The sequence below is a fragment of the Aptenodytes patagonicus genome, chromosome 2 (genome assembly GCF_965638725.1).
Source record: "Aptenodytes patagonicus chromosome 2, bAptPat1.pri.cur, whole genome shotgun sequence".
Lineage (NCBI taxonomy): Eukaryota > Metazoa > Chordata > Aves > Sphenisciformes > Spheniscidae > Aptenodytes > Aptenodytes patagonicus.
This window is the reverse complement of record NC_134950.1, coordinates 83,456,460-83,477,754: the sequence shown is the minus strand read 5'-3', so window position 1 is coordinate 83,477,754 and position 21,295 is coordinate 83,456,460. Positions and strand designations below refer to the sequence as shown.

General features: G+C 37.7%; 1 protein-coding gene across 1 annotated transcript in view; it reads left to right on the top strand.

Moving 5' to 3' along the window:
* Nucleotides 1-21,295, top strand: part of DNAH5 (dynein axonemal heavy chain 5) — a 164,407-nt gene that overhangs the window by 98,765 nt on the left and 44,347 nt on the right. Inside the window, exons 44-53 of the mRNA XM_076330347.1 lie at nt 5,766-5,942; nt 6,432-6,636; nt 7,115-7,257; nt 8,012-8,146; nt 9,774-9,896; nt 11,089-11,302; nt 11,938-12,161; nt 13,716-13,911; nt 17,789-17,952; nt 20,579-20,709. Coding sequence (XP_076186462.1) covers nt 5,766-5,942; nt 6,432-6,636; nt 7,115-7,257; nt 8,012-8,146; nt 9,774-9,896; nt 11,089-11,302; nt 11,938-12,161; nt 13,716-13,911; nt 17,789-17,952; nt 20,579-20,709 — 1,712 coding nt within the window. The remainder of the gene's footprint in view (nt 1-5,765; nt 5,943-6,431; nt 6,637-7,114; nt 7,258-8,011; nt 8,147-9,773; nt 9,897-11,088; nt 11,303-11,937; nt 12,162-13,715; nt 13,912-17,788; nt 17,953-20,578; nt 20,710-21,295) is intronic.

The following is a 21,295-nucleotide window of genomic DNA, read 5'->3' as shown; positions in this document are numbered from 1 at the left end:
ATTTATAAAGTGAGTTTTTTCCTTGTATATGACATCTTCCATCTTCCAAAAACCAGAAAAAATAATTCCTTATCTTGACTGAATGCTGGTAATGATATAGTGAATGATACATTCAGAAATTTGAGCATACTATGTCTTTTTTCATGTAGTAAATATCTTGGTAAAGATGAAATGTAAGAGTTCCCAAGAATCTATGTAATGTTCCATAGTAATATCTTTCAACAAAACTTTCAGCATTTGATTCCAGTTTTCTTCCCTTTTATGAAAACAGTGGAGACAATAGCAGTAAAAAAAAGTTGGTTTCTGATTTTTTTTTTTAAATTCTTAAGCCCTATATTGCCTTAGAAATTTATTGGTGAAGTAGGCTCCTCAGGATTAACACTTTTAAAAAATCTGAATTAAAAGAAATACTAATTTATTTTATCTTTATTTTTTCTTGTCTAGTCAGTCGTATTGAGAATATTTTGTTGACATTATTTTTCTTTGATGAAACATGGACTGTCTCATGAGTATCAAAAGTTAAAACTTTCTTCCTTGTGGCTAAGACACTGGTTCCTGTGATCATAGAGAGAATTACTTTACTACCTTCTCCTGAAAACCAGGTTAATATAGCTTTCTTCTGTATAATCCCAAATTAACATTCCTTTATATGGGCTTTAAACTTTAATTTTAAGCTAGGAATAGTTTAGTCTTCCTGTTTATGAAATTAGAACATCATCCAGGCCCTTGTAGCATATTTACCTCCCTGTCTGCAGACTCAAAAGAACAAAACTTTCACAGGTTACTATGAGCTGACAGACTGAATTTTACTGTCCTCCTTTCTATAAAGTATTACATTAACAAGTTTTTTTTAGTAGTTTTTAAAATGAATGTTTCACAGTCTCATTCACTCATTTTCCAAATCAAATAGAATACCTGTGGAAAATACAACTAATGCTCATGTAGACAGTGTTGCTTAACTAGCCAGATGAAAATACAGTGGCTTCGTATTAACTTTCAGATGTTAGTAGTTGAGGAAGCCTTTTGTAATGACTACTCTGTATTATTCTCAGATTTTTAATTTTTTTAACCCATAAAGCTTCTTATGCTTTTAAGTCTTATATAGCTTGCTTGTTTATAACCAGATTCCTTGTCTGTAAGTCCCTGATTTGTCTGGCAATGGAGAAAAAGTTGACATGCCACGGGGCATGGTCTGTGGCACTGCCTAGAACAACTGTCCTTAGCATATTAGAGGTTTCAGCACAGATGGAAATCAAGAGAGAGACAGTACGCTGCTGTCCAAGCCCTGAGTGGCCGGCAGTGCCTGGTGCCTCTTCCTGGGGCTGGAGACATCGGAGTACCCCTGGGGGAAGTGTGCCCTGGGTGTGGAGTTATCAGGTGAAGAAGCTGTGGGAAGGGGTGAGAAGACTTGCGTGCCTTCAGGGAAGATAAACAGATCAGCAGGATCTTTGCAGAGACACTGCAGACTCAAGATCCCTAGCCCTATAATAGAACAGGCTGAATTGACAGCCTGTTTGAACATGAGCCGGCAGTGTGCCCAGGCGGCCAAGAAGGCCAATGGCATCCTGGCCTGTATCAGAAATAGTGTGGCCAGCAGGAGTAGGGAAGGGATCGTGCCCCTGTACTCGGCACTGGTGAGGCTGCACCTCCAATACTGTGTTCAGTTTTGGGCCCCTCACTACAAGAAGGACGTTGAGGTGCTGGAGCGTGTCCAGAGAAGGGCAACGAGGCTGGTGAGGGGTCTGGAGAACAAGTCTTATGAGGAGCGGCTGAGGGAACTGGGACTGTTTAGCCTGGAGAAGAGGAGGCTGAGGGGAGACCTCATCGCTCTCTACAACTCCCTGAAAGGAGGTTGTAGCGAGGTGGGTGTTGGTCTCTTCTCCCAAGTAACTAGCGATAGGACGAGAGGAAATGGCCTCAAGTTGTGGCAGGGGAGGTTTAGATTGGACATGAGGAAAAATGTCTTTACTGACAGAGTGGTTAAACATTGGAAGAGGCTTCCCAGGGAAGTGGTTGAGTCCCCATCCCTGGAGGTATTTAAAAGACGAGTAGATGAGGCACTTAGGGAGATGGTTTAGTGGGCATGGTGGTGTTGGGTTGACGGTTGGACTTGATGATCTTAGAGGTCTTTTCCAACCTCAATGATTCTATGATTCTATGAAAGGAGAGCGAGTGAGAGACTGCATTCAAAGCTTTGGTGAACAGAAACTCCCAAGATGAGGAAGGCTGTAAACTTGTGATTTCTGGCAACAGAAGCGAGGTTTCTTTTTCACCTGCAGATCTGAAATGGCAGGTCAGGTATAATGCCCTGAGAATAGGTGCGGAGCGACAAGATCCACTAGGGGAGGCATCAGAACCCAGCTTAGCCTTAACCAATTAAGAGAAAAAGGAGTGTGATTGTCATCAGAGACTCCTTCCTGTGATGGAGGCACCCATGTGCTGTGACTTGTTGCCTGTGGAGGTTTGCTGCTTGTGAGGGACTAAGGGTTGCTGCAGAGGGTTTTTACCATATTTCTCTAGTAGTGCCTAGAGCCTTTCCCTTTTTGAATGATATTAAATAACATGGAGCTGGCTGTTCAATCACAGCTAATTAGCAACGCTCAAGAATCATCACTAATTTATTTGATAGGTTTCTTTGTCAAGTCCAAAATGTTTGCATTCTTATTAGGAAAAAAAAGTGTTTAATAAGTTTCCTAAAAATTTGGCTGTTACTGAAGTTTTACCAATGCAAATACATGCAGTCAACACAAGTGCCTTATGTATATTACTGTAAGGCTTTACTTTTTTTTTTTGTTTTTAAGCTAATATGGGTACTTGGGAAAGTGTAAGTGTAAAGCCCTGCCGAGAAGGAATTGGGGGTACTGGTGGATGAAAAGCTGGACATGAGCCAGCAATGTGCGCTCGCAGCCCAGAAGGCCAGTCGTATCCTGGGCTGCATCCAAAGCAGCGTGGCCAGCAGGTCGAGGGAGGTGATTCTGCCCCTCTACTCTGCTCTGGGGAGACCCCACCTGGAGTACTGTGTCCAGCTCTGGAGCCCTCAGCACAAGAAAGACATGGACCTGTTGGAGCGGGTCCAGAAGAGGGCCACGAAAATGATCAGGGGGATGGAACACCTCCTCTGTGAAGAAAGGCTGAGAGGGTTGGGGTTGTTCAGCCTAGAGAAGAGAAGGCTTCGGGGAGACCTGATTGCAGCCTATCAGTACTTAAAGGGGGCTTATAAAAAAGATGGCGGCAAACTTTTTAGCATGGCCTGTTGCGACAAGACAAGGGGGAATGGCTTTAAACTAAAGGGGGGTAGGTTTAGACTAGATAGAAGGAAGAAATTTTTTATGCTGAGGGTGGTGAAGCACTGGACCAGGTTGCCCAGAGAGGTGGTGGATGCCCCATCCCTGGAAACCTTCCAGGTCAGGTTGGACGGGGCTCTGAGCAACCTGATCTAGTTGAAGATGTCCCTGCTTATTGCAGGGAGGTTGGACTAGATGACCTTTAGAGGTCCCTTCCAACCCAAACTTTTCTATGATTCTATGAAATTATGCATATAGGACAGTGGCTCCCATGAGATTCCACTTGTGCTGTTCCTTTCTGTACTTACAGCACTGCACAGGGCCTACTGATGTTAGGTTCTCACAGCTCTGCCTCCTTGCATTGGTTAATTTGCAGACAAGAAATTCTTGAAAGTTTCAGTTTAAATTGAGCTATTGATTCAGCTGTTAAGACAGCAAAACCAAAGTAAAGTATTTTATTTTGCCTTACCAGTCATGATTTACCTCCTCACTTTAAAGTGATATGCAGACTAAATTTAGTTGTGTTGAAGTAAGTGTTGCATGAAAGTAGTTTCGCTTAATCCATGACCTTATGCTTTTAATTTATTTTAGTGGTAGCAACAGTCAAAAGGAAAACAAGAACATGGGGGGTTTTTTTGCTTTTGGATAACACAAAACAGATTATGTTCATTTCAGCCATGAAACAACCCTTCCAACCTCCCTTCCCCTCCCCCCCCCAAGAATTGGCTATAAAATTGCAACCTATAGTTATTTACCATTTGAGCCAGTAGCATTTATTTGGTTTTTGTTTGGTTTGGTTTTACTTCATAAATAAAGTATCTTGATGGCTCTTTCAGTACATCTCCCTTTAAATCTATTTTGTAGTGCAATATACTACATATTCCAGCAGATCAGGGTAGATGTTAATCTCGCATTGCTCACTAGAGGATTTCCTTAGTTTTGTAATAGAATTAAATGGAGTTTTCTTTCTTTAGTTCTTAATTCTCAGATACTGAATGAAACATAGTCTTTGTTGATATTTCAGAACAACTTTGGAAAAATAATTAAAAACAAATACGAATAGCTCATGAAGTTGTAAATATTTAGATTTCCCATCCTTACAATTTATAAACAACTAAATATAGCAGCCTATTGAGACATAAGCAATTTCCAAATTCAGTGAAATAGATCTCAAACTTTTCATATTGCTGTTCTTGTCTAACATGCTTCTTAAGCAGCTTCTGCAAAGTGAGCAAAGGTATTTGATCTGTTACTCATCAACCTCCTCCAAAGCAAAAACATTTTACCAACTTTTCTACTTAGGCCTAATATTTTCTGAACAGCTGTTGAAGTTCCAGATATCTATTTTAAGTAGTTCTGCCATTTAATCTTTAGCACTTTGTTTTCCACCTATCTGTTTCTAGATAACTTTTTTATATATCTACCTATTTGTAATCAGTCCCAGAGTTTATTTACTTTGGGCAGTAAAAGGTAAATCTTTCAAAAGATTATGAAGATATAAGTGTAGAAAAGAATCACAGAAGCACAAAATAGTTGACTTGGAAGGGACCTCTGGGAGATCGTGTAGTTGAATGCACCTCACTCAAAGCAGATTCAACTAGAGTAGCTTGCTCAGGACTGTGTCCTGTTGAGTTTTGAGATGGAGACTCCAGAAGCTCACTGAGAAGCCTGCTCCAGTGTTTGAGTACCCTCACAACAACAACAAAAAGTTTTTTCTTACGTTTAAATGGAATTTATTTGATTTCAATTTGTGCCAAATTTTAGTTTGAATTTTGGGGAAGAATCTGCAAATGTTTTTGCTGATGAGTGTATTTTATGTAGGAAATAAATTCATGGGAAGTAAATGAGAAGCATTCTGTCACAGTGATGAGAGAAAGCTTCTGGGTAACTCGAAGCAGGTTACTAGTTTGAGCTAAAGGCATCAAAGAACAAATCCTGTTTTATGATCTTGAGAAATAGGTAGTTTTAATTAGGTTTTGTTTATCCAGCGTTACAGATACTGAGATGCACAATAAAAATACTACAAACACCAGCAGACATCCCCTCCTGAAATCCTAACTTTTTTTCTGCAACTGCCAGATGTTTCTGGGGTACCCTGTATCACTGCTAGAAACGAATGTTGTGCAGAATAAATCAAGCTTGTGTTCAGTACATATGATATTCTTTCTTTGCAGAGTTGTTGTATACCTTAAATAGCCATTGTGATTAAAAAATATTTGAAAAGAATTATTTTTGTGCTGTTGAAAACTTTGAAGTGCTTTTTTTCTTCAGTATCCGTGTTTAACATCCAGTAGGAATTATGCATACTTGGGTAAAGTTTGACCTTCTGCTAGCCAAACCCTGCCCAACAGGCAGGGAATCTGAGCCCCCCAAAAAGAAATCAACTTTCCACACTCACCGGACCCTTTGAATTACTAGAGTTGAACTTACTGAGACTTGCATTGGAAACTAAATTTATTTTTTCACCATGCTTTGTAACAGGGATTTTTGAAAAGACGTTCCTTCCAAGAAGCTGAAATTCTACGTCAGCTGTATTCTTCGTCATTCCCAGACTTATACCGCTTCAGTATTCAGTCTCTGCAATGCAAGACTGAGATGTTGGAAGCCTTTGTGATTATGCAGAGCATTAATATGCTGCAGGGCCTTATCCCGCCTAAGGTAAAGTAGTGTGGATTTTTTTTTATTTACTTAGTCTAATGGAGATAGTTTTAAGTCATGAGATTATGTAGAGAGGAGATCCTTTGATGACTTGGAAAATAAAGAAAGATGCAGGTTAGTAAGGAATACCTTCTTTTTCTTTAGAAAATAATAGCTAGGATGTGCCCTCTTTCACATTTGGATTTGATGATAAGCACTGATGTGTAGCATGCATCAGACAGCAGTTTTCCTTCAGGTTTTTTGGGTGGATTGTTATCAGATTATAAACTAGAACTTAAACAGATCAAATGCTGTAATGAGTGATTAAAAGTGATATTTACAGGGTGGGTTTCTATATTTTGTGGCCTACTTGATACTGATTCAGTCTGTACATTGACGAAGACATCAATAAATTTAAACGTGACAGAAGGCTTTTAACCTGATGTTACTAATGCTTATTAAGTAGAATATTTAGCCTATTGAAAATAAAAACCTATTTCAATCCTTCAGGAGCAAGGAGGGGAATTGACTCCAAAATACTTGGAAAGGCTGTACATCTTCTCTCTTATGTGGAGTGTAGGAGCATTACTAGAACTGGAAGACAGATGCAAAATGGAGCACTGGCTTCGAAACCATGCAACAATAAAACTTGATCTTCCCTGTATCCCAGAAGGCAGTGAAGATACCATGTTTGATTATTATGTGGCATCTGATGGTTAGTAACCCCGCTGGGTGGTATGAGGTAGAACTTAAAATTGTGCTTCTTTTAGAGAATTAATTCAGAAGTTTTTTTGTAGCTTACCTTCTGTTGTGTTCTTTAGCAAGTTTGTTTTACAGCTACACTTTATTGGTGATGTTGTATAAAGCTTTTTCCCTGTTTCCTGTGACAAATCAGAATGTGGTTATATTGCTACAGAAAGCTGCATGGACTTTGTGCTGATGAATTGTCAAGGGAACAAAAATAGACAGGCCTTGTCCCTGTCATAATTTATGTAGGAAAGAGGAGTAAGCCTCTTAGATCCAACTTGAGAGATTCTATGATTATATGATTCTATAATTTTGGTCTGAATTTACAGTGTGGGATTACTGTATGTGAGACAGAGGCACTGACAGACGAGTCAACTCAATGGAAAATAAAAGAAGCGACGATGCCTTGTATTTCTAAAACATTAACTTCATTTCTTTCTTATTAGGTAAATGGATGCACTGGAATACACATGTTGAAGAGTATGTATATCCTAGTAGCAGCACTCCAGAGTATGGCTCCATTCTTGTGCCTAATGTTGACAATGTGAGAATGGATTTCCTTATTGAAACCATCGCGAAACAGGGCAAGGTACTTTTTCTATATTTCACATCTAAATAATGCTAACAGTACACATGATAAAGTTTTAGAATGAATTAGAAGTGAAATATATTATTGAAAAGGAAGAACTTCATTTTTTTTAATATAAAATGGTGATTCCAGGAGCTACAGTCATGTAAATATGCTTGAACTCTTGAATACTCACTGCTTCCAGATGTTTTTGTCTTCCCCTCACCCATCCTTTCTCTAGTGGAAATAACCGTAATTACAGCTGAGATCAGGTCAGAACAGAAGCAATTTTTTCATATAGCTGTTGGAGAGGGGGCAGCAGAGTGCCAGACTCTGCTGATATGAACTCTGCCCACATGGGGGCGGTTCCAGAGTTTATGTACCTTTAGGTTATGCGACCCATTCTGTGTCTGACCAAAACTGTGTTAGATAAGCAGGATATGGTAAATAACAACAGCAATTGAAATCTTTCAGATACTGAGGCTCTAGCCAGTACATCCTTTTTCAAATAATCAACTCCTTTTATGAATAATCCATTCCTTTGTTAGTTAAATTGTGCTGACTGACATGACCATTAACTGCAAATATTTTTAACTTGTGAGGCCTGCAAAAGTCTATGAGACGTTAACTATTTGCTTCCACATGTCCCTTGTTGAGAGTTCACTTTACATAACTTTTCTTGTTTCATTTCAGTTTAAAAGCTAAATGGAATTGCCGAGGCTTTGCTAAGTCACCTAGCTCTTGTGTTTTGTCTTACTTCAATGCCTTTGTCTAGGCTGTCCTACTAATTGGTGAACAAGGAACTGCAAAGACTGTTATCATCAAAGGTTTTATGTCAAAATATAACCCTGAAAGCCACATGGCTAAGAGTTTGAATTTTTCATCTGCAACTACCCCATTAATTTTCCAGGTATAGTAGTCATTCACCTTCTAATACAATGTGACTGGATTCAGAGGTTGTTCTGAGAATTTGCCAGGAGGATGCTTCTGAAAGTGGTTTATTTAATTGAAAATGAGTGTAGAAACAAAAAAGCACCTGCTCAAATGGATTATGTCCTAACACATGATTTAAAAGACTTCTGTAAAAACCATGTTCCCGTCAACTTCTTCGGTGGTTATTGAGCCGTTTTTGGACTATGACAATACCATGCGTATTATTTGCTTCATCACATTTAATGTTTTTATGTATCAGTTCTCACTAATTGGGTAGAGCTGTCAGTGACTTCCCTCAGATTTCACTAAAAGCCGTGTGTAAAATAAGTGCTACCCACAACAATCTGTCATAAAAAGTGTTCTGTCTGCAATTTAAATTTCAGTAAATTAAATTACTTATGGAAAAAATAACACATGCACTGCAGCTGCTCTAAATAGAACTATGAATACTTAAATCCTGAACTGTACTGCCTGTCCAAATTTCTACTGAGCTACTTTGAATTATTTCAAGTTTCTTTAACCTGCTGGCAATATATATGGGAAATATTTTTAATGCGGTTTGGTATGCCAAGCCAAAGCACTGTCTGTGCTGTAATCAGAAGTGCTGTCTATAAGCCTGATGCATAATCTATCATCTGGCTCTATAGCATAGTAGAAACTATTAACATGTTTAATATACAAGTATGTAATTTTGGTCTTATTTTCCTTAGTATTTTTACTTCTATTGATTGGGCTATAGAAAGAAAAAGTAGTGTCGGTACATCTATTTTTATAAAATAGATGTCAGGTTTATTCATGATAGATGATAGTCTGTTGATGATCAAGGCATCTGAAATAGATGTGCAAGTCTAATAGTCAAGTCTCTGATAACAATCTAGACCAAAGCATTGTCTGTTACGACATGTGAGCTCTTAAATTACTCTGACTTTCTAAAATCTTGGTCTAACTGATGCCACTTGTGTAAGAAGGCTTTCCAGGCTACTGTACAGGAGCCTAGGCACAATGTAAGAATGCAGATATTTAGACTTGCACTGAAGAATAGCTATGCATGGTTAAGTGAGCTTTCACTTGGTATAGAATAAATAAAAACTGGACCTTAAGAAGAACGGAGCAATGGAAAGATGATGGGAAGAAAAGTAGTGGTAAGTCTACTATTAAGCAAAGTTACTTCATCAAGTCTATTTATGTATGTGAATTTAATTATCACTGTATGCTTTTGTGAAGTACATTGATGTCTGCTGGAAAGGTCTTCAAGAATCACATCTTTCTGATCTGACAGATTATTAGTTTAATGTTTATTGCTAGTAACCATCAATTTTGCTGATAAATGAAACGAAAGAAAAGCTTGAAATGGGTTCAAAATTATGAAACTGCTAGGCATGGTTGTCTACACTAGACATCTGTTATATCTGATACCAACCTGATGCTGTATAGCATGAGATTTCAGATGGTCTAGTTGAACTAGTGCAATTACCTTCAGCGGATGTGTTGTCTAAACCTTTAGTAAAATTCTTTGTAACAAAACCATCAATATGTTTAAATGATTGAATCATGTATGAAAGGAAGGGCTCTTTGTAACTATGCTAATAATTGCTTTTTAACAGCGTACAATAGAAAGTTATGTGGACAAGCGCATGGGCACAACTTATGGTCCGCCTGCAGGCAGAAAGATGACAGTCTTCATTGATGATGTGAATATGCCCATAATAAATGAATGGGGAGATCAGGTTAGTTTGTGAAAGAGGAAAAAAGAAGGCAAAACATATTTTCTTTCTTTCCTTGCTACACTGTAGAATTGGCTTCTCTTCTCAATCAGGCAGTAAGGGGGTAAATTTGATATGTAGTGCTTAATTTTTAAACAGTCTTCTTAAAGAACCCATCTAGTTTTATATTGTCATGAATTAATTAAAAATAAATATACTGACTACAAGAAGCAGTTTGAGTACTCCTTAAAACATGCCTGTATAATTTTAACAATGTTTTTTACCAACACTAATTTTTTAATTAAAAAAAAAATTAAAAAATTTAGTTAGGAAAAAACCTTTGGCACACAAATTGTGATAGCAAACTGGCTATGTGGACGATAATTAAAATACTGTGAATGCTGAGAGGTAGAGAAGTGATTTCTCTGCTTTAGAAAAAATGGAAGTAGTCATTATGTACATTGGCAAGATGGTTCTGAAGTATATTGCTTTGGAAACTAATGTTAGAATTTCATATAATCATATGAAATATAAATGCTTTATAATATATATAAAATATATAATATATTATAATATATAATATATATAATATATTATATATAATATATAAAATATATAATATATAATATAATTTACAAATGACTTCATATAAGTCATATAATGTACTGTCTTCAGTACAACTGGTCAAACAGAAAAGCAGGGGGTTCATTTATGGCTAAGGAAGGGAATCTTGCATTCTTTTGTATGGAAGTAATTCTATGTTTGCAGCTTGAAAAACCACGTTTGTGATTATTAAACATGGAAATTTCATCAAAATATTTGGTAGCAGATGCGACGTGTGAAGATGCATCAGCTTGGGCTTGATTACAACAAACTGGAAGTTTTATGTTAAAAGGGAGAAGTATTTCCGATACAATAATATTGGAAATCATGCAGCATTCAAGCGAGAATAAATTGAAGTATGAAGGATTAATTCTAAGCTAGGGATTCCCTTCTACTCCCAGAATTTTTGTCCATAGATATTACCAATGAAAAGGATAATTGAAATATGCTTATTCCTAGCAGTGCATTTTTCTCCTGAAGCAAATAAGCAGGGGTTTGGGGGAGAAAATAATGGTATACTCTTTGTTAGGTCTTTCAAGTACACAAGTATGTTTTGTATTTAATTTAGTTGTGTGTATAATATTCTGTTATATAATACCTGGTTATTTTACAGGTCACTAATGAGATAGTTAGGCAGCTGATGGAACAGAATGGACTGTATAACCTGGAAAAGCCTGGTGAATTTACCAACATTGTGGACATTCAGTTTTTGGCGGCCATGATTCACCCTGGGGGAGGTCGCAATGACATTCCACAGAGGCTCAAGAGACAATTTTCTGTGTTCAACTGTACTCTGCCTTCTAATTCTTCCATTGACAAAATTTTTGGTAAAGGGAAATTAGCTTTGTATCCATCCCATTTTTGAAAATGGTAGTTGATTTTTCTTTATCCCTCTGTTTATAAACATTATGATTAAAATTGAGGCTTAATCCCCCTCTGATTTGCTTACCAGCACATTTTCCTTCAGTAATCATGCCCCACCTGCAACTTCATCAGTCTGTAAGTTTTTCAGGTCCAGTCACATCTCTGAATCTATTGGTATGCTAAGTGTTAGGAGGAATGGCATGAAAGCCATTCCTAGTTTTCGTGACAATGCTGGAGAGTTGCTAAGGTGCCACTGGTGCTAAGAATGAGTGACTAATGACTAGACTTTCACAAAGGACAGGATCATATTGGTCTCAGAGAAGAGATTAGCTATTCAAAGGCTGTGGAAGCTATTTTGGTAGACAAAAGAATATTTTTAATGGACAGTTAATTAAGAGCTAAATACCCAGTGAGCTGGTGGCAGAATGGTGTTAAGACTGGGTGAATCAAGATTTGAATAAAGACTGAAAATCCATTTCAACAAATTAGAAAAGGTTTTGGGGATTAAAAAAAGAAAAAGAAACTTAAGATCGTAGCTCTTGGTGTTGCACTAGTGTGTCTTAGAAAAGTCTTTCATTTGGCAATTTTTTTTTCACAGGTGTAATTGGAGAAGGGCACTATTGTAGTGAGCGGGGATTTTCAGAAGATGTGAAGAAAACAGTAGCCAAATTGGTTCCACTGACACGCAGGCTGTGGCAGATTACCAAGCTAAAAATGTTGCCCACACCAGCCAAGTTCCATTATGTCTTCAACCTTCGAGACCTCTCAAGGATTTGGCAAGGAATGCTGAACACTACATCAGAAGTGATCAATGAACCAAAGGTAAGTGCAGCACATCGGTGGCTTTGTTATAATTAGTGTATAACTAGTATAGCGAAGAGGATGAAGAGTATAACTTCTTGGCATTTGAGTTTGCTTTAGAAAAATATAATTTCTGATTAAAAAAGTTTTTCAGTGTTTTTTTTGAGGCAAAGATATTTTAGTCTAGCTTTTACAGTGCTAACTGAAATGATAACTTTGTTTCATAACTGTAACAAAACCTGCTTTTTTTGACAGAATAGGGTTTGCTTCTATCTGCTTGTTCTATTACTGACAACTGCTAGTTTGTTTGAAAGAAGTGAGCAAAGAAAATTATGAGAAGCAATGAACTTATTTTAACCCAATGAAAATGCATATATATTGATTAAAAAAATAAACAGTTCCCCTCTCTCCACTAGTGTCTTAAGGCTTTCAGTCACTGCCTAATATCTAACAAATGATTTCTAGCTTACAGCTTAAAAGGAGGAGGTAGTAATAAGTCATAGTGATTTTTTTTTTCCATAATCCACCTTTCTTCCAGAAAAGCTCAATACTTTATGCATCATTTCTCTTTTAATTATTTTAAGGAAAAGTCATTTAGTGTTTTGAGCACTGAAACATGAAGTGCTGGAAAAGCAATGCTTATGGTAATCATGGAAAATTTGTTATACATTTGGGTTATATAATCACTTCATGTTTAATGTACTTCCCTACTTGTTGAATAAGCTCCTGAATTCTACTACATCTAAAATTTAAATTTTAGAATTTATTTTAATTTCTGAAGCTAAAAATATACAGCACTAAGATGATTATATGTATATATATTCTCAATTAATGTCTTTTGAAGTATTACAAACAATTGCTCACAATCTGATTGTGTAAATTTACTTATTAGTTCTGAGACTTGACATAGTATGTGTCATTTGTACTAAATGCTGTAGGCTCACACAAGAGTTCTTCAAGGAGTAGTTGGAATGTTTTCTACTACTGTGTAGTAATAGTGTAGGATTAAAACCGGTGCTGCTAGGATTAAGAAGCTGGCAGCTTTTCCTTCTCCATCCTATGACCAAACTGAAGGACTTTAAAGGTATATTGAATTTGGAGAAGAAATAACATAAACACTTATACATTTTTTTTCCTCTAAGTACTTTGGATTTGGTATTGGGAGTGACATTTGTGTTTGGCTTGAAATTATTCATGCCATGATGCTATTATTTCCACCCACCTTCTACTTAATGACCAGTTAAAAAAGGGGTTTATCAGTGCATAAATATGTGTTAACAGGTATGGATTTGGTTTTAGGGCTAGGGAAATAAAATCTTAATTTGGTAAATACGCTCCGGTTTGGAATGCTAGATTAAGGCTTCTTGCACAGTTAACTGAATGTAAGCTTCAAACACTATTGGGCAGAATGAGAAGCTCAAGGTATCTCTCCTGTGCTACCCCAAAATAGTACTGCTTCTTTTCTAGTGTTAATACGATTTTTAAATAAATAAATAAATAAAAGTGTCGCTTTTAAATTGGCATGGCTTTGTTGCAAGCCTATTCGGACTGAAATGCTTTCTTTTCTTTATATAGGTACTGATAAAACTGTGGAAGCATGAATGTAAGTGTGTTATTGCTGATCGTTTCACAACCTCAGAAGATGTAAACTGGTTTGACGCAGCTGTGGCAAAACTCATTGAGGAGGAATTTGAAGAAACAAAAGCTTTGCTGGATCCTGAAATTGATGCATTCTTTGTTGACTTCTTAAGGGATGCACCTGAAAGAACTGGTAAAGATGGACTCTGATAACCATGGAGATGGCAAGAATAGGGAAGGGGATAGGATAAAATAGATGCTAATAGAAATATGTCTTAAAAATGCATAGTAAGTTTATGTATCAAGGGGCACCCTTGTTCTGTCCAGTGACTTTGAAGGTAGTCTATGTTACCAGCTGTGGCACATCTTATATTCATGGGATTTTTAAGTCTGTGTTTATATCCAGGTTATCTGTATAGAAGAGCCTTGTTTCCATTTACATCGATGTGGTAGATAGACAAAACTGCCAAATAGCGAGCATGAGTCTATATTATTCTGAAATGATGAAAGAAGTGTGGTATGAATGACTTGAAGTGGTGGGGTTGCAGTAGTAGATAAAGGATAGCACTCTAGCTACCATCCCCTAGAAACCTGGTAAAAGAATACTGGCTCTGGGCTAATCCAGTACTTCTTAGGAAATACCCGCTACATGATTTTGTAACAAATGAGTATTATTTCAAAATCTCCTGAATGCTAGTAAAACCTCTTGAATTATCCATATGGCTTATAACAATGTCTTCGTGTCTTTTAAATAAAAACACGGTGTCACTGACCTTGCTAAATGACCTGGGAATATTTGTTAGTTGATGCAAAAGAACAGAAAACAGTTGTTTGGGTTCTGGGGAAGGTCATTATTTAAGCCATTGGATGATTCAGTTATCTGTGTTCATATCACTGTAATGATGGATATTGGAGGCAATAAAAGGTTGGCATGAGTGGTCAAATGCCGTTTAAATCTCTTGGATAATTGAAGTAGTCAGAAGGCAGGGACAAAAGGAGAGTAAAGGATAGGAAATGTTTGATTGGAAGGAATCAAATAGAAGGAAAAAGCAAACTGGTGTGAGAAAGTAGTCAAATGCATCCTTAAATAACTTGCTAAACTGCAGCAATGTAGAGAGGACTGAAATGTAAGTCAGCATACATACTGAGAGAGTGAAGAGTGACTTTTAATGCGAAAATTTGAATCCACACTAGAAACCATTATGTTGAACTGAAAAATAAATGCAGAAAGAAGCATGTAGTTCTCAAAATAACTTGCTTCCTGGTGACAGTTTAAATGTACCTACTCTGTAATGTGCCTTTTAGCATGAAACTTCATCTAAATACAGAGTAGGAGGCCCTCATTTAGAAAGGGTATGTTTTGTCCTCAATATGTTTGTCAGAGCCTTGAGAACCCCTTTCTGTTTTGGCTTTAAGTGAAAAGAATAACAAGTGTAATTTTGTTTTACTTGTCCCTTTAATGGAATTTAGTCTTGCCCATTAGGATGGAAGTGCTTTACTAAGGATTAGGGAAATCCTTATTTTACTGGAATTACTTATTGATTTGAATTCCACCAGTTAGAGATAATATTGCGAATAATATATTTCTTTGGTAAGTAAGAGGAGGCTTAGCAAAACCGATGGTTAGTAATGACTGACCTGGAAAAATATATCCTGCAGCATATAGATCATGAAATCTTGAAACTAATGGAGCTAGCTGTATGTAAATAAGAGCAAAATTCTACTGTGTCTACTATTATTTTTTGAGGAAAACCAAACCAATCAACCAACGAAAAAACCCCATGGTGTCTGCTTGCTGGCACTCTTCCAATGAAGTTTGTCAGTTATTTGCTGATGAAGTATGGGCTGGATGAGCAGTGAGATGGGTTGAAAATTGGTTGAGTGGCTGAGCCCAGAGGGTGGTGATCAATAGCACAAAGTCTAGTTGGAGGCCAGTAACTAGTGGTGTACCCCAGGGGTCAATACTTGGTCCAGTCGTCTTCAACATTTTCATTAGCGATCTGGATGATGGGGCAGAGTGTATCCTCAGCAAGTTCCCAGATGACACAAAACTGGGAGGAGTGGTTGATATGCCAGAGGGTTGTGCTGGCATCCAGAGGGACCCTGACAGGAACCTCATAAGGTTCAACAAAGGGAAGTGCAAAGTCCTGCACCTGGGGAGGAAAAATCCCGTGCACCAATATATACTGGCAGCCACCCATCTGGAAAGCAGCTTTCCAGAAAAGGACATGGGGGTGCTGGTGGACAGCAAGTTGAACATGAGCCAGCAATGTGCCCTTGCAGGAAAAAAAGGCTAGTGGCATTCTGGGCTGCATTAGAAGGAATGTTGCCAGCAGGTCGAGGGAGGTGATCCTTCCCCTTTATTTAGCTCTGGTGACACCACACCTGGAGTGCTGTGTCCAGGTCTGGGCTCCACAGTACAAGAAAGACATGGACATACTGGAGAGAGTCCAACAAAGGGCCACAAAGAATGACTAAAGGACTGTTCTATGAGAAAAGGCTGAGAGAGGTGGGACTGTTCAGCCTGGAGAAGAGAAGGCTCAGGGAGATCTCCTCAATATGTATAAATACTTGAAGGGAGGGTACAAAGAAGATGGAGCCTGGCTTTATTCAGTGGTGCCCAGTGACAGGCCCAGAGGCAATGGGCACAAACTGAAACACAGCAGGTTCCCTCTGAAGGTCAGGAAACACTTTTTTACTGTAAGGGTGACTGAGCACTGGCACAGGTTGCCCAGAGAAGTTGTGGAGTCTCCATCCTTGGAGATGTTCATAAGCCATCTGGACATGGTCTTGGGGAACCAGCTCTAGATGTCCCTGCTTGAGCAGGGGGATTGGACCAGATGACCTCCAGAGGTCCCTGCCAACCTCAACCCTTCTGTGATTTTATTTGCTGTGAGTAACAGTTCTTACTAATGAAGGGCATGTCACCTTTAAGCATGACTAATGCTTATGAATGGAAAGACAAGACAGCAGCACTATTTTCTCCTTTCCTTTGGGTGGAGAAGAGTTGACAATTCCTTGTGGCTTTCAGATCACTCGATGAAACAAATGTATGCTTTTTCACAGTGAATATACTTTTTTTTGCTGTGGTCATTATTCATTTTAGTAGTAATTTTTTTTTCACTAGTGCAATGATTTAATCAACTTAGAGTGTTTTTCTTTTACAAAAAAGTTTATTTGCAGTTTTTAACTGCAATATTTATTTACCTTCATTCTCTGGTGCTACTTCTAGCACCTAAGTTAATTTCAGTTTTTCATCATTCAAGTTTCAGATGTAGAGAATGAAGGCTCCTTTGTTTTTGCTGGTTTTGTCTTTGAGAATTAAGCAGCTGAATTTACCATTCCTTGTAGGCAGGGTATAGGCAGCACTTTCATATGTACATCTGTCGTGGTTTAACCTCAGTCGGCAACTGAGCACCACACTGCCGCTTGCTCACTCCCCCCCGCCCCGGTGGGATGGGGGAGAGAATTGGAAGAGTAAAAGTGAGAAAAACGCGTGGGTTGAGATAAAAACAGTTTAATAAATAAAATAAAATAATGATAATAATATACAAAACAAGTGATGCACAGTGCAATTCCTCACCACCCGCCGACTGATGCCCAGCCAGTCCCCGAGCAGCGGCCTCCCCTAGCCAGCTTTCCCCAGTTTATGTACTGAGCATGACGTCACACGGTATGGAATATCCCTTTGGCCAGTTTGGGTCAGCTGTCCTGGCTGTGCCCCCTCCCAGCTTCTTGTGCACCTCCAGCCTTCTCAGTCGGTAGAGCATGGGAAGCTGACAAGTCCTTGGCTAGTGTAAGCACTACCTAGCCACAACTAAAACATCCATGCGTTATCAACATTGTTCTCATCCTAAATCCAAAACACAGCACTGTACCAGCTACTAGGAAGAAAATTAACTCTATCCCTGCCGAAACCAGGACAACATCAAATATGTAATATTATGTATAATAAACCTAGTTCTGGGTGGTTAAAGAGACTTCTAATTACCTTCACTTACTCATCCCCACATTGAGCCTTCATCAGTCATTTAAACTGCTAAGGTTTGGTTACTTACTTTTTGTTCTAGGTGAAAAATCAGAGGAAGATATTCCCAAAATCTATGAGCCAATTTACTCCTTTCATCAGCTACGGAATCGTTTAAATATGTTTTTGCAAACATACAATGAGAACGTCCGTGGTACTGGAATGGACATGGTTTTCTTTGAGGATGCTATGATTCATTTAGTCAAGGTATAGTGTTACTGGATTGCATTTGCTGTTGTTGTTGTTCACTTGCCCTCAGCACCTGAGTGGAGATATGCACGAATCAAGGTAAATTACTTCTAAAACTGAAGAAAGTAATTTATTGCTAGCAAATATTTTGTCTGTCACTCTGTGACTAGGTATTAAAACTCAACTTTTCTGAAAATGCACCAGGTGGAACTATTCTTTCATATCTATCTTTTATGTCTGGTGGGATCATGGTCCTAACTATTCTAACTCTATTTCAACCTTCCTTGTTAATTCTTCTGAGAGCCCTTCCTCTCTTTGGAATGAGTCAAATGAAATTCAGGTTAGGACATAATTGGTTGCTTATGAAGGAGTAGACACAGAAGAGTAGGAATAAATGTAGTGCAAAATTCCTTTGTAGATCCACAGTATGCTCACTTCTTTTAAAAGTATTTTGAACGTGGATTGGAGCTGACCATAATTTTTAGCACAGCACAGCTTGATAGGATTGTCCACACAGAATAGACTTCATACAAAGGAGAACCTTTTTTTTTTTTTAAACAAAACCACCTATTGTTTCTCAGTTGCACAGTGAGGTTATCTGTATTTCTTATCATAAATTATTACGAACAGAATATTGGATTGTACCATCCTAACAAATCATATAATAAATATCAAAACTAGTTAAATTTAATTATAGTTGACGAACACATTGCATCTGCAGTTTTCAAAGTTTTGGGGTGGATTCTTGTAATTTCACAAAATTAGTCCCTTTCTTTTAAGGTCTTCTCTGCAAAATGCATGATGTTCTGCTGTGGATTTCTTTAGGAAAATTGTTAAATCATCATCACACTCGCTAACAAGTTTCTGGTTTATACCTAGTAAAAAAATCTATATAAATTCAGGATCCAGCCAAAAAAAAAAAAATTTTTTTTTTTTTCTTCATTCACTGAAGAGCCACCTCTCTTCAGGAATCTCTTCTTTGGGTAGCTAGATGGTAAATACCTGAAACATTATCTTAACTTTCACTTGGATAAAATGAATATATAGTGCTTCTTTGATCCCATATTCTTGAAAGCAGCATTTACAGCTGTGCAGGTCTGAGCTTTATGCATTAGCTAGACTTGAGACAGCTTCTAAGGGAAAGCTAGGTAAGCACAGTTAAAGTAATGCCTAATCTGAGCTGACATAGTATGACTTGAATGAGTTAAAGCTGAGGAATATCTTAGAGAGCAAAGCTTCCAATTTACAGCTTGTGTGCCTCTGTCTGGAAAAGATCTAGTAGCCATAAATGAAGTGATCAGCAATATTGCAAGGGTGGTGTGCAAATATATTTTTCTTTCTCTGGTTAAATACTAAGTATGCTTAATATCAAGCCTTCATACTTGATTTTATCTTTGCTTATAAAACATTAACCTATGAAAAGTAGCAAGTACATTGCACTCAATATGTAAAATAAATGGGTTTAAAACTGCAGGAGATTGACATGACTATTTTTAGTAACTTGAAAAAAAAGTATGTTAGAGGAAAGGCAAGTAAATAGGTATCCCAGGCTGCTTATTGGCATGATGGAATTCTAGGGGAATCAGAGGGATGTTCAAGATGATAAAGAGAATAGGAGCCAATACTCTGCATCATTGCTTGTGCAGAGGAGATCAGCTGCTAACCGGCTGGTTGGATTACCTTGCCTTTGAGAGGCAAGTGGCTTCATGCTGTTCTGGAAATTAATGTAGGCTCTTCTGTATACTATGATGATCTGTCCATGTGCAACTCATGGCGTGTGGAGCAAGTTTGTCTCCTGTGCTTAAAGTCATATTTTCTCAGCATCAGGTAACATCTTCTACCTGTTTCAGATTTCTTGGCAATGTGTTTTGGCTGTGGGTGCTGCGTGCAGTTCATAGTTAGTGCTGAAAATTTTTTTGCTCTAAATTGCAAAGGGTCTGTTTGTTTACATTGCACTGTCCTGAATTGAAGGGAAATGTGGAGTAGTAGGTAACTACTGCCTTTTGCTTTAAAAGATAAATAATGAAATGGGAAAGAAAAGGAGATCTACCTGGGAGATGTTCCATTGTGACCAAATATTCATACTGTGTGCATTTTTATAATCAAGTAAACTAGAAGCTTAAGAAGCTTGATTTTAAAGGCAGTATTATTACCTGCGGCAGAGAATATTGGAGACTGTTTCTCCTGAATTTAACATGCCTGGGACAACTTGTCTTTCTGGTCACAATGAAGAGGCCTGGAGAGATGAGTCTTGCTAAAGTTGTCCAAAGGGTATGGTATTGGGGAAATTATTATTTCCTTCCCAATTTTAATAATCTGTCGTGCTATGATAGCACATCACTAACAAATCACAGTTGAGATTTACTTGTGCTTCGTGGAAGTGTGAGATGCAATTCTACTGATAATTGAAAGTTCACAGTGATGGAATCAAGTGGTTACTATACTATTGTAAGGTTTGCAGAAAATATTGCAAAGTGCAAATGTCCACAGAATATATTAATAGCAATATAGAATCCCTTAATTAAACCTTAAAACTTCCATTCGTTCTGCATTTCTGATATAACTTTATTACTGCAGTAGCATAGGATTTTTGGGTGTGTAACTTTTACACATTGTAGCACTAAATGACTGTGATCTTACACAGATTTCTCGGGTGATTCGCACTCCTCATGGAAATGCTCTTTTAGTTGGAGTTGGAGGCTCAGGAAAGCAGAGCTTGACAAGACTGGCATCTTTCATAGCTGGCTATGATACATTCCAGATAATGCTAACAAGGTGAGCATTAAGTAAAATTTAAGTAAATAAGTACTTTGTGTTTGAACTCTTTGTATAAATAAAACAGGCTCCCAGTCTCTGCAGTGGGAGAAAGAACAAGCTTAACATAGGCTGAGCACTGTTGCCTGGAGTGAAAAGACATGAAAATCCTTTGAGACTTACTAAATTTGCTTGATATTCTATAGTAAGTCTGAGCTTTTACCATCTTTGGAGTAGTAAACTGTTTTGTGTGTTTCACAGAATGAGAAGGAATATTGGCAGGGTCAATTTATCTTTACTCTGTCTTTACACAGTACACTAAACTGTACTGAAAGTATTTGTAGGTGCTATTTATCCGTAATGCCTTCATGAGTTTAACTTGTAATATTTGAAATAACACCTGCGTGAGGAGGTGGAATCTTCATCCCTGCCCATTAATTTGGTAGATCTTATGTATATGTCAGTATTTTGACAGTCTTTTCCAAGTATATCTTGCCTTATTACATGTTATTCAACCCAATATGGCTTCTTTCAGAATAACTCACAAAAGTTATAAAAAATAAATTACAAATCTTTCTCTGAATATTTTAGAATATGAGTGCCTCTT